Consider the following 13,160-nt stretch of genomic DNA (forward strand, 5'->3'; position numbering starts at 1 on the left):
CTGTTGTGCGACATGCAAGGGGATTCACGTTAGGCACGCTATCCATTACAAAGATGCATGGCAAGGGAAGTCTCTGTCCTCAAGGAAACTACAGTCTTGTGTTCTGATTCTCAACCCTGGTTGTACCTCACTCACAAATATTTTTTTAAACTACCAACATTCGTATGTGTATCTTTTCCCCCTCTACAGACAGTGGCTGTCTTGGGACAGAAGCCGTACTATCTTCTTTCCTTATTCCTCATAGCTAATCCCTATATGTAGCAGGAATTTATTAAAATCTACCTGAAATTATATTAAAATGCTAACAAAATCCAATTTTAAAGGCATTCTATTATTTGAATCCTTAGTAGGAGTCACAAATATGCTTGAAACCTGTAGTGCCTAGGCCAAAAAGAATGTACTTGTAGCATCGCTCCCCTGTGTTAAGTGTGCTGATTTCAAAGGCCATATCCCCCAGAGTTAAAATAACAAATGTACCAAAATTAAAAGAGAATTGCAACTGTAACACAGCTTTGTGTTTAGAAATATCTCATACGATACTGTAAGTTGCAGAATTTGTCTTACCAATTTAAGATAGCCCTCAGCATCTAGAATTAAGTTTTCTGGTTTCAGGTCTCTGTAGATAATGCCTAGTCGATGTAGGTAATCGAATGCTTCTGTCACACAAGCAACGCAGAATTTGGAGGTGGGTTCATCAAAGCTGCCTCTGCAATGAAATCATTTTCCCTCTTAATACTCTAGACACACATCCTTGTTGTAGATTCTAGGTGTCAATTATTATATAGTAAATTTATGCAATATAAACGTTTTGTATGGCATTAGCACTAAAAAATACTTCATGCTGCCAATTAATTAGACCACTGATTATAAAGAAATTTAGGGGGATACTTGATGCAAACAAGGACCACTTCACTAAAATTAAAGTGTCTACATCCAAACAATTGTTTCTGGCAATCATATATGAACATATAAAATGGAAAGACAAGAAAATAAGACTTTTCAAAGACATCTCTGGCAAACTCTGGGGAAAACTATTTCAATGGAGTGCTTGAACCATACTTCTCCATTTGATTGCTTGACTAAAAATGACTCAAGTGATCATTTTCGTTTCCTGTTTGTATAGGTTGTAACAATAACCCATGTAGAAACGGGGTCATAACTCTTTCCTATTTAGTGCACCTTGATGATATTAGAGTTGCCCTGTGTCAGCACTGTGTGTAGGTTTACATACTGAATTATTAAAATGTGGTGGTGATTTGCTGCATGGTATAATAGAAGGCTGTGGCTTTGGAATGAGAGAAACTGTTTTTGACTCCTTCTTCTTCCACTAACTGCGTCCTTAGGCAAGTTGTTCGGCTGTTCTGAGCCTCAGATTCATATCTGTAAAATGGGTTTACTACTGACTTAACAAGACTGTTTTATGGATCAGATAAAGTGCCTAACACTAGAGTAGGAACTCCCACCTCTAAATAGATTCATATTTTCTAAAAAGATTTGCCTATGAAAGCAAAGATGGAAGACACAAATGCTTCTGCAGGTATCATGCAAGTTTCCTCAACACTTCCAGGTTTCCCCTATTCAGATCCATCCAACCATATGTTCCTAGTACAACACATGAATCTCTACTCAGATGCTCACAAGTCTCTTATTACCTAGGTCAGTGATTCTTGACCATGAATGTACATTAGAATTGCCTGAAAGGCAGTTAAAAATCATTTTCTGGACCCATTGCAGCTGAACCAAATCAAAGCCTTTGGCATTAGGGCCCAGCATTTTTACTTTGTAAAAGCTCCCCATGAGACTGTGACGTGAAGCCAGGGCTGAGAACCACTAAGCCAGGGAATGCTGTCTAAATGTTTGGCGTGGCATTAACTTCCACAGCCTAATGCAAAGCCATCTTCCCATCTCCTTTTCTGCTGCCCTTGTCCTCTATTCAAATTCTGCTCTTACTCAGCAAGTTAAGACACTTAATCCTATCCTAACTTTCCTGCGGTTCACCTTCCTCTCTGCTTTTCCAAATTTTATCTTTAGAGTTTAGCTCAAGTCCTTCCTTGACCATCATATTTTTCTATCTTTCCTCTTCTCCAAGCTCACTATCCACAACACTCATTGGACATTTAGTTACAAACTGCCAACTTCTTTGTCATATTTAGTTTTTACGTTAAATAATGAAATGTTTTAGAATTGCACATTACATTATCTCCCAAAATAAAATCTAAACTCATTGGAGGAAAACGTTATACTTTGAGGGGTTAGAACAGTTTACTTTGTTTAGAAAACTCCCACACTGTCTACTATGGAGCCCTGTAGTAGGTGGAGCTTAGTAAATACCTGTGGTTTTGATTGTGTGGAAATAACCCCTTTTGTAAAACTGAATCTTTGCAGACATTTCGCTCTGCCTTTCAGTCCGGGCTTCACCACTCTCCACCCCTTTCATCATCTCTCTTCTCAAGATTCAGAATTAGTAACATCTGGGTTTATACTTACTCTGCCTCATACTAACCATGTGGCATGGATGGTTCACACTCTAAGCCTGGGCTTCTTTAATCCCTAATATGAGAATGACAATAACTGCTTTACAGGGTGCCTATTACATGCTTATAATGTTAGCTACGAAACTATCACTATTACTACTTTTTTATCGTGATAATACGTTCTTAGACTCATTTCTTAATAACTTTCTTCAGGCCTCTTTAGAAGATCATGAACATAGCATCTTTTAGATGACACAGGAGGCAAAAGTTATGTTTATTATTCTTTTTCATTACCTGTCTCTTAATATACTCCATAGCTCCCCACCTAAGCAGGCCTCCAGAAGCATGTACACATACTTATTGTCCTTGAAAGTGCGATATAATCTGTGAAGATAAAGAAAAGCACAGTTATTATTAGAAATCCAGTTTTAAAATGTCTTCCAAGTTGCTTAAGAGCATCATCAATAACACTTTGGAAGATGGTCCTCATCTCCTTCCAAACACCCTCCGGCTACAGCAGGCTGCTCCCTGAACACTCTGATCTTTCTTCCTCCCTTACTTGTGCCCCTGTTGACCCCTTTACTTGGACTCCTCTCCCGCTACCCACAGACTGAATTCTTAATCTCAGTTTCAATGTAAAAGTGTTATCCATCCCTCAAGGTCAAGCTCAGGGTCTTCCTTCCTGAAAAAGCAGTTCATTAACCCACCCACTAGATATGGCCTTTCCTTCCTCCCCAAAGAGACCTCTGCATAGTCTCCTTTAAGATCTGCCTTGTGTAACACTTATTCACGCCCATGTCTTATGTCCTCTAGTTGGTCTCAGGAAATAGACTCTGAGACAGAAATCTGTAAGCAGCAAGTTTAGTGGGGAATGCTCTTGGGACCAACACCCACGGGGGAGGAAGGAAGCAGACTTGGGCAGAGGGATAGTTGGGCTATGACCTAATTTTACAAAAGCCTCAGCTTCAAGGAGCTCTGCCATCACTGGATGCAGGATGTACCTGGAGAAACAGTATGGTCTTGGGCCATGTGGTTCTCTTCACCTTAGATCAACGGCTGGAGAGGGAATGAGCTAGAGTCCCCAGCTGGCAAGACTCCCAGAAGCTGGAGGAATGAAAGCCTCAGTCCAGATGTGGGATCTGGGCATATTTCAACATTGGATGAAAGCAGTTTCTGGGTCTTACTCAAGAGATGTCCTCATCTCCCTAGCACCACGCCCAGGCTAATGCAGACAGCAGAGCAGCCATATCACACACAGACAGCAGAAGTAATCTAGTAAGTGGTTCAGTGTGGGCTCTGGATCCAAGCTGCCTAGGCTTGAATCCCTGATTGGCCGTTTATTAGCTAAGCAACCTCAGTTTTCTCATTGTTTTTGTCCAATGAGGACAATCATAACATTTAACTGTTTTATTATGAGGATCATAACAGATACATATATTCATTTGATTACATGTTGATTACATATTATTGATTACATGTATTAATTTATTTTATATACAATATAAATATAATATAAAATAAATATAAATTATAATATAAATACAACATATTTTAAATAAATATATTATATACAGTATATATAAGATATTTTTAAATTTTTGCTTAGAAAACTGCCTGGCACATGTTACTTTCTCAACAAGAAGTGCTGCCATTAATGTTTATTCTTAATATTATTATTGCCCTACTGTATGCCAGATACTTTACAAAGAGCTGGAAATGAGAAAATGAATAAAACCTAATCCATGCCCTGAAGCTGCTCATGATAGTTTTTAATGAATTACTGATTAAAAAGGGGGGAGGGGCACAAAGTCAGACAAAGATAATTGGATGACTCTATTGCCGGCATTGCATGGGTTCAGACATTTTTTATCTTGAAAACAAATGGGTCTGAGAATATGGATGGGCAGAGAGACTCTCTCAAGGCATTTTGATCAAAAAGCATAGATGCTACTCATTATAGAGGCACTTTACATCACCCAGAAATCTCTAAAGCTACACTCCAGGAGCATTAAGACAGGTAGGAAAAAATATGCCTTAACTGGCCTACACCACTAACCCATGAATTCACAAGAGAGCCATGGCCTAGAATAATACATTTCTCTTGCAAACTCTGGTGATAGCTAAAGAAAGCAGTAACTGTAAAGGCGGTGGATCTTCTGGCATCTAGGCACCGCTAGGACCAGCTCCTCAACAACCTAAATATGTCCAGATGCCACTTCTTGTCGAAATTCAACAGCAGCACATCCCCTAAGGGGTTCTGAAAGAATTCTTGCTTCCCAAATTCTGCATTGGGTCTGAATTCAATAAGCAGTTCAAATTATTGCCACAATAAATTTATATTCACACACACACACACACACAAACACACACATACACCCCATACGCTTTCCTGAGATTTATCCAAGAATAAAAAAATCTGGACTCTTGACTTCAGATCTGAAACTTCTAACATTTTATGTGTCATCGCTGTGACTGGGCTGGAGAATTCAGAGCGGGGCCTCATCTTCCTCCTCTGTCCTCTTGCATGGAAACACTCAAAAGGAGAGCCTAAGATGCTAAGTTCTGGGAGCGAAACGCTCGCTTACTTCACGATGAAGGGGGAGCACAGCTCTTCCAGGATCCTCTTTTCTGCGTAGACGTGCTCCTGCTGTTTCGTGTCAACTATGTGCTTTTTCCTTATACACTTCATTGCAAAAGCAACATTCTCATTTTTTACCTTAACCTAAGGAAGAAGAGAACAAGCCCTCAAAATGAACTACTAGGAAAGATTTGCAATATCTAGGGACATGTTAACTAATGAGAGTTCGAATTCTTTCACATTTAAATAGCATGTAAGCTTTTAACCACTTATCCCTCCGGGAACTGAATTTTATCCAGGTGTACCCACTTCCTTTTCACTGTAATTTCCAAAAGAGTTCACGTATCTGGAACATGGCTCTAGAATGCTTGTATTGAAACAAGAAAAATACTCTAGTTAGAAGATTGAATGTTTAGAAATCTCTTCAGTTTTGAGTATGTGACATGAAAAACTTTGGCCAGAATTGCCAAAAATTGTTCTTTCTTAATAGTCACTTCTTTGAGTTTCAAAACAAAACATATTAAATCAAGATTCATATCTGCACGATCCAACATAATAGCCACTAGTCGCATAAGGTTATTAATTTTAAATTGATTAAAATTAAAAATTCAGTTCCTCAGTTGCGTGATCCAAAAGCTCTCCAGCCACATATAGCCAGTGGCACCCTACTGGACACACAGATACTGAACATTTCCATCAGTGCAGAAAGCTCTGTTGGAGATCATGCTCTAGATGGACAAACAGGATTTTCCCTTAAAAGGAAATTTTTAAAATTTAATAAGCATTCAGTTAGACTTTTAAAACTCCATTAGCAGCTTATATTTGACAAGTAATGAAACTGTGCAGAAATGGTTGCACCCCACATTTTGCTCACAGTTGCCATTAGTGCTGCCTATGACTTTTAAATCGATGGTGGAATTATTGTTTCAATTATTATTATCTAACTATATAAAAAGGAAACCTCAGCATTGTTAATTCAATCCTTTTGCCAAGATTTTGATGAAAAATACAGCAGATGGATCTCTCCCTTATCTCTCCATATGGCAGAAGAAACACTACAAATACTCTTTGGCCTATTAAGAAATTGTTTCTTCCCCCCTTACCCAAGTATTGACTGGCTGTAAAGTGTACTACCCAGAGTCTCCTGGAAGCATTTCAGATCTGCTCACACCCAGGCCACCCAGCAGATGGAAGTGTCAGCATAGTTCCCAAGGTTAATGTACAGTGAATTGTTACAAATCTGCTGGGCAAAGAAGGGCTTGGTAATTGCCAAGGGTTCAGAGCCATCTCTACCCAGTAAGGTCACAGATCTCCATTCTACCATTTCCTCAGAGCACTTGATCTGACAGCACCGCTCTGCTACTCTTTGGAAGCTGATTATAAAGCTCAGAGAGGTGGTGATATGGAAGATGCAGCCGAAATCAGGCCATGAGTCCCCAGCTGTCCTGACCAGAACTACAGAAGGCTGCTCTTCAAACATCTCCTTGCATTCAGCTTTTATTTTTTTTTTGATAGAAAATTTGGCAACCCAAAAATAGAATAATGAAAGCCAAATACAGACATGGCAGGGGAGTTGTTTAAGAAATGAAGCTATGATATTAAAGATTTCATTTCTATGACACTTTCACTGGACACATTCTTCTTTGCTTTAGCATATAGTTAATGCATCTTGAACGTATGTATACATACATTTTGCTGTTAGGAAACACATTTTATGTTTTGTAGCCTTTGGGTATGGTTACTGGTACATTCTCCAATAACTGCCCTCAAGAAAAAAAAAATCACAAAAGGATGTGATGTAAGAGGCTTGAAATAGCAGCTATATTATTATAAGTTACTAGCACAGACCTGCTATTACACAACATAAAGAGTGAAAAGTGTACTTTCTCAATTTCTGTTCAAAGCAATGTTTAGATAGCAATAACAATGCATATATTCCTCCGAAATACACTGGAATACAAAACAAAAAAAAAGTCAAAAGGCTTCTCTCAGATGCTTGAAACGTAAACCCCTTACAAGCTCAACTCTTCCGAACCCACCAACGCCCAGTGTTGCGATAATCTCAAGGTTCTGGAATGGGGATGATGAGGAAAATCTGGCCACTTTCTCCTTCAGCTGAATCATCTCCAAAGAGAGTGCTTTGGACAGCTTCCAGCTAGACATGGATCTCCTGTAGGAGGTAAGAGAAACTTTACGTACACTCCCTTGGGCAAGCAGGGGTCACGGCACACATAAATTCCACCCTTACAACAGTCTTATTTCTGCCAGTAATTACTGCCCATAGTTACCACAGAGCTTATCTCAACTTTTATAGGGTCAGATTCAGTTACATCTGGGGAGAAAAACAATAGACTATACAAATAAAAACAGATATACTCACACGCAATAAAAAATAGACAAAAGTCAAACTGAATCAATGAGAGGTAAAAACAGGTGAATTGTGTGGTATTTGAAATACATCTCAATAAAGCTGTTTAAAAAACAAAGAATCAGTGAGAGGAAATAAAACCAGAAAAGAGAGCCATTTCCTTTGTTGCACATACAGGAGGATTCCACACTGAGAATCTTTGCCATATTTTGCTATTTTTGTTAGATCTTGAAGAGTTCTCTGGCTGAACCAGAATAACTGCTTTGTGAAACATGAAAAATACAGTTCATATTTTATGTCTAAGTATTGTTACTTGGAAATACTCAATTCTCTTTTAATTAGAGTTTACTGTTCTGGGTTACATATTTATAAATTGTTCTTACTACAAAGGTCTTTGGCATAAAAACTGCAAGTTACTCCCTGCAAGAAAAAAAAAAACTTATGCAGTCCTGACTGAATGCTCTAATTTAACTCAAAGGTCAGTCTTCTAGAACTTTCAGCTCTTCAATTTTAATGGTACTATCTGGTGAATATATGCTTAAGTATTCATTTTACAAAATGTTTTCGCAAAGGATTTTCAAATAATTTTAATTTTACAAAGTATTGTTTCTATTAAACAACAAAAGAAAAACATTTTCATCAGTATTACTACATTTAGAACCCAACACACAAGACCATGGGCAATAGCTCCCTTATATTTTGAAATAACCCAGACTCTAGCCCTAGCTCTTTACCTGGAATCAGAATGAATGGGCTATGCTATGCCTTGGTATTCCTGTTTGATTTCCATGGGCAAGAGAGCCTTCCTTTCTGAATTAAAGTCCTTTTGAACTAAGTCACCAGTCAATGTAAAGAATCCCTTTCCCAAGGTTCCCTATCAGGAAATTTCTGCCTAACATTATTACCCATCACTGAAAATAAGAAACTATTTATTGACTAAAATAATAGCCATACTATTATTATCCTGGTAGAGGATACCAGGCAAATGGTATCCTCTTTGGGGAAGAACAATTTAAAAGAACTCCCCCAAATTTTCTAATGGCAACACACTAAAAGTTACGCCACAGCAAATCACACCCTTCAGTCCCCTTCTTTATCAACTGCCAGAAGTCACATCCAGCTTAGGAAAATATTCCTCCACTTACTTCGCATGTCTTTTTTCATCATCACGGTTCAGGTTTGCCACATACCCTTCAAGGTATTTTTGGAGTTCTTCAAAAGTCCCGACTGTTTGGTTGAATGTTCTAAATGAATAAAATAAGATAAAATAAAAAGCTCAGCGCTGAGAGTTACCATTGCAACTTGCCATTCTTCTTAAGCTCATAAAAGACTATTTGTATGGTTATTCACAGCTTTGCAAATTGATTTTCAATAATTTATGTTACATTAAAATTGCTGTCACATGTAGAATAGTTATTGGAAGCTATATAATTGACCCTTTGAGTTTCTGAAAACAAAGAGGCTATCAATGAGAAGAGACACCATTTCTGTAATTTTCCCCCTTGTGGTTCAGGTTTACCAATATTGTTTTTTGTTTGTTTTTTGTTTGTTTGTTTGTTTGTTTTAAAGAAGACAGTGAAAAGGAAATACGCTACATGATCTGTTTACTGAATCAACAGGTTACATGGGTTCCAGATTTTTCTAACTTTGCTTAACCAAATTAATTAAGCTATTGATTTTTAAAGTCAAGGATACATTTTATCTCTTCTTTGTCCCTAGATAATACTACTCATTTCACATTCCTTCATAATTAAATCCAAATTGTTTACCTTAACTTAGTAGTTCCCTGAGGCTCAGCCAGCATCTTCCCCTTACCTCCCTCACCCTCACGGATCATAGGTTTGTTAAGTGTCCCATCTAATCTGCCTGTCCCCAGTCCCTTGTCTCTGAGAATTCTTACACAGGGCACTGCCCATGAGAAAAAAATAATCCCCTTCCTCACCAAACAAACCTATTTTCTGGATTATCCTTCCAGTGCTTCCCGCACCCCACACTTGACAATCTACCTGGATTCGTGATTTTCAGGGTAGTTCTCTTTCCTACTACAAAACAGTATCCTTCTAGAAACCATGCTTTAATCACCTCAGTAAATCTTAGGCTCCTGGACATAAAGAAATGAAAGGAATGAAAATTTACCTCAAAACACCTAAAACTGAAACTAATAAACCAGAGTTCACCTCATTAGTGTACTGTTGCCACTTACTGCCTGCCTAGCCCTGAAGACCTCTACCCACATTTAACTGACCACCAACCTACACTTACATTATTAAGTACATCTTATGCACTGTGCTGGGTATTTTCCATTTCCCCCTTCAGATCTACTCTGCACTCTTTTCTGCCCTGCTCCGTGGACCGGCTTTGCTGACTGTACAGTAGTGAGAAACAAAAGAGTATTGCCATGAAATTTCAAATTCCCAATGGTTGAAATTTTCAAGTAAAAGGAAATACTTCTTGTACTTTGCTTTTTTTTTTTTTGGTCTCTTTTTTTTGTTTTTATTTATTTATTTTTTAACATCTTTATTGGAGTATAATTGCTTTACAATGTTGTGTTAGTTTCTGCTGTATAACAAAGTGAATCAGCTATAGGTATACATATATCCCCATATCCCCTCGCTCTTGCATCTCCCTCTCACCCTCCCTATCCCATTGATTTTATTTATTCTACATATCACCATTATCTTGCTTGCTATGAAACTAATTGAAGTATTGTTATAAACAAATTTTATTTTTTAAATGTGACACTGGTGTCACAGGTCTATAGAAATTCTCCACAAACTAAAGTTTAAATGGCTACAACATTCTAGCTGTAACATTCAAATATGCATTTTTAAAATGATGAATTAGGAAAGAAGAAATAAAGAGCCATAGGCTTTCAGCCACTGTATTTCATTGCAAGGATGGTGCCCTTTATTCAGCCAACATCTGGATCGCTTCCTGTTATGCCAAGGACTATGTCTAATGCTGGCACAGCAACAGCAGTGAACAAAGTAAATGTTTCTGTCCTCATGAAGAAACAGAAGAGTGAGAAGACAGATGTTAAATAAAGCAATCAAATAAAGTGTGAACAATGATGTAAGGGTACTATGGGAGAATTATTACGTGATCTTAATCGAGCTTTATAAGCGATAGCTACGATGATCATATAATTTAACATCCAAACTGAATGTTTTCCAGACTGAAGGGGAATGCCAATCATAAACATGTTGGAATAACCAGAACTGTCCCAGGAAATCCAGGATGTAGGTCAACCCAGTCATACCTGATATTCAGTTTCTCTTATGCACAGAATAAATTCATGTAACTTTTAATGTCTCATTGTGTCTAACAGGACAGTACTCTCTATGTTATAAGAATCTCAACTATGCACATGTAAATTAAGCATTTTAAAATTATAAACTTCTAAATAATTTATAAACTCTATAAAAACCATTGCATCCTATACATGGATTATGAATCCATGAGATATTGTATAAATATTTGGTTATGTGATTATAATAAAGAAAAGGGGGAGGAGTTCTTCCTTTCTATCCTGTTTTTAGTCCTTGCATTTTGGAGCAATTTATAAGATCTTACCACACCGCCAATGCTATTTAGTGCATGCATATATTTTTAAGGAACTCATATACAAAACAATGCATTGTCAGGGCAATACCATATTAATATATTTTCCATTTGAGAGATGACACCAAAGATTATTTTCATCTGAACATGCTTTGCACTTCCTAGCCCTATGCCTTTGTTTTTAAGGTTTACCTCACCTGGAGAGACTTCCACATTTCCTCTTTGCCTAGAAAACTCCTGTGAATTTTAAGCCCCATTTCCACACTTAAAAAATAAAGTAAAACTTTTCCCACTTCACAGTATTGTGATTGCTTCCCTTCTGAACACATGCTATGGGAACCATATGGCATGGTGGAAAGACTGCTGAAAGGCACGAGAAGACCTGGGCAGGAGCCCCTGTTCCTTCACAGATGACACTGTTGGGGCAATTCTTTAACTGACCTGGACTTACTTTTTTTATCTGTAAGGGAAAGATTAAAGTAACTCAAAGTGATACTAAGAATTATTGTCCTATGTGTGGTGATGGATGCTAACTAGACTTATTGTAGTGATCATTTTGCAATGTATACATATATTGGATCATTATGTTGTACACCTGACACTAATATTATGTGTCAATTATACCTCAATTAAAAAATAATAAAGAAAGAAAGAATTGGTAACATTTTAGGCATGTTATGTTATTGTGGTCATGTATTATAAATAATACTTAGCTTTTAGAGATACTACTAAAATTCATAAATGAAATAATTTTATGTTTGGAATTTGCTTGAAAATAGTGTGTAGAAGGCAGGGGGAGGATGGCAAAGTGGTATAGATAAGGCTTTAATTGATAATTCTTGAGCTTGCATGATGGGGTCCATAATATCATCCTATTTTTTAATATGTATGAAATTTTCCATAATAAAAAGATTTTGTAAAATATTCCAACGTTCTTTCCAGCTCTAAATCTCTATGATTCTATGTTCAATAAATGTTGTGTTCAATTAGCAATCATCTACATACTCTTGTGATACCTATTGTCATTTTATTATTTTTTGTTAATATTTCATATGAGTATGCCCTATTTCTTTTGACTATACATGGGTTTTGTCAGACAGTGGCCTAGTTTTGGTATATTTGAATTTCCTTTTTTATATCTAGATAGTCAATAAATATTCAACTGATTAATGAGAGATCCAAGGAGTCAGATTCAAATTTGATTTGAAGTGAGTTAAGGACACAAAATGAAATATTCTGAAAAATAACCTCAGACGTTTAGAGATTAATATTGACACACATCTTTTGCAAATTACTAAAAACATTAAATTAAAACTTCTCTGGAAATACATCTAGCTAATGAACGTTTTATATTTTGAGAGAGGTTTTTGATGGCTTAGAGCATTTTAGCAATAAATTATGAAATTGTTCACTACATTGTATGGGGAAAAATCCATGAGAGTAATAAGCTTATTTCTCTGTAAGATGCAGAATTTAAACCAGTCTATTGCTGATATTTATGTACAAACTCTGCACACAAAATATTTAGCCTGCCAGCATCTGCCACTGCCGCAGACAGATTCAGATCAGAAGGCCCAGTTCCTTCCCATGAATTTTAATAGAATGTACTCGCAGCTGAGGATTGGCCAGCGTTTCCAAGTGATGATGAAAGGGAAGACAGATGGGCCCTTGTAGTAACAGAAGGCCAAGTCTTCAAAGGTGGCAGTAGCCTGCATTCTCCGACAACATCAGTATACTCACTCACGATCTATAACCAGGCATGAAACATCATTTTCTTCAGCAATAATGTTAGCTGATCTGACATCTTCACTGCAGATAAAAACAGGAAAGTCAATTTTCTAGTGAGAAATTAAACATCCGTTTTTATTAGGGAAATCTGCTACTGGTATGAAACACTGTCACTTAAACCTTCCAAAGATTATGCTTTTTTTTAAAATCATAATTTATTCTCTACCCCTTCCCAAAAAAAGGATTTGAAATGTGTCCTAATAAAGGGCATGCACACAAGGAATACAGAGGAGAAGAAGCTAAATGCACTGAGAATGTAAAGGAATCAGTGAGTATAACTGTGCATGGAATTTCATTCTGTGCTCTGTGTTAGCCCAAATAAGATAGCCCTACTTTGACCAAACAGGAACTGCTAATTAATAAGCAGCCAAAATTGAAATGAACTGATCAA

At 37.1% G+C, this 13,160-nt stretch overlaps 1 protein-coding gene across 2 annotated transcripts in view; it reads right to left on the reverse strand.

Moving 5' to 3' along the window:
- The window catches only part of PRKG2 (protein kinase cGMP-dependent 2), an 88,197-nt gene that overhangs the window by 30,603 nt on the left and 44,434 nt on the right, over nucleotides 1-13,160 (reverse strand). Inside the window, exons 8-13 of one of the 2 annotated variants that reach the window (XM_060093215.1) lie at nucleotides 12,722-12,790; nucleotides 8,566-8,664; nucleotides 7,156-7,222; nucleotides 5,060-5,196; nucleotides 2,769-2,858; nucleotides 565-706 (exon numbers count right to left, since the gene is read on the reverse strand). In XM_060093215.1, coding sequence (XP_059949198.1) covers nucleotides 565-706; nucleotides 2,769-2,858; nucleotides 5,060-5,196; nucleotides 7,156-7,222; nucleotides 8,566-8,664; nucleotides 12,722-12,790 — 604 coding nt within the window. Of the gene's footprint in view, nucleotides 1-564; nucleotides 707-2,768; nucleotides 2,859-5,059; nucleotides 5,197-7,068; nucleotides 7,223-8,565; nucleotides 8,665-12,721; nucleotides 12,791-13,160 lie in introns of both variants that reach the window. The other variant, XM_060093204.1, reaches the window with a different exon arrangement.

This window comes from Mesoplodon densirostris, chromosome 1 (genome assembly GCF_025265405.1).
Source record: "Mesoplodon densirostris isolate mMesDen1 chromosome 1, mMesDen1 primary haplotype, whole genome shotgun sequence".
NCBI lineage: Eukaryota > Metazoa > Chordata > Mammalia > Artiodactyla > Ziphiidae > Mesoplodon > Mesoplodon densirostris.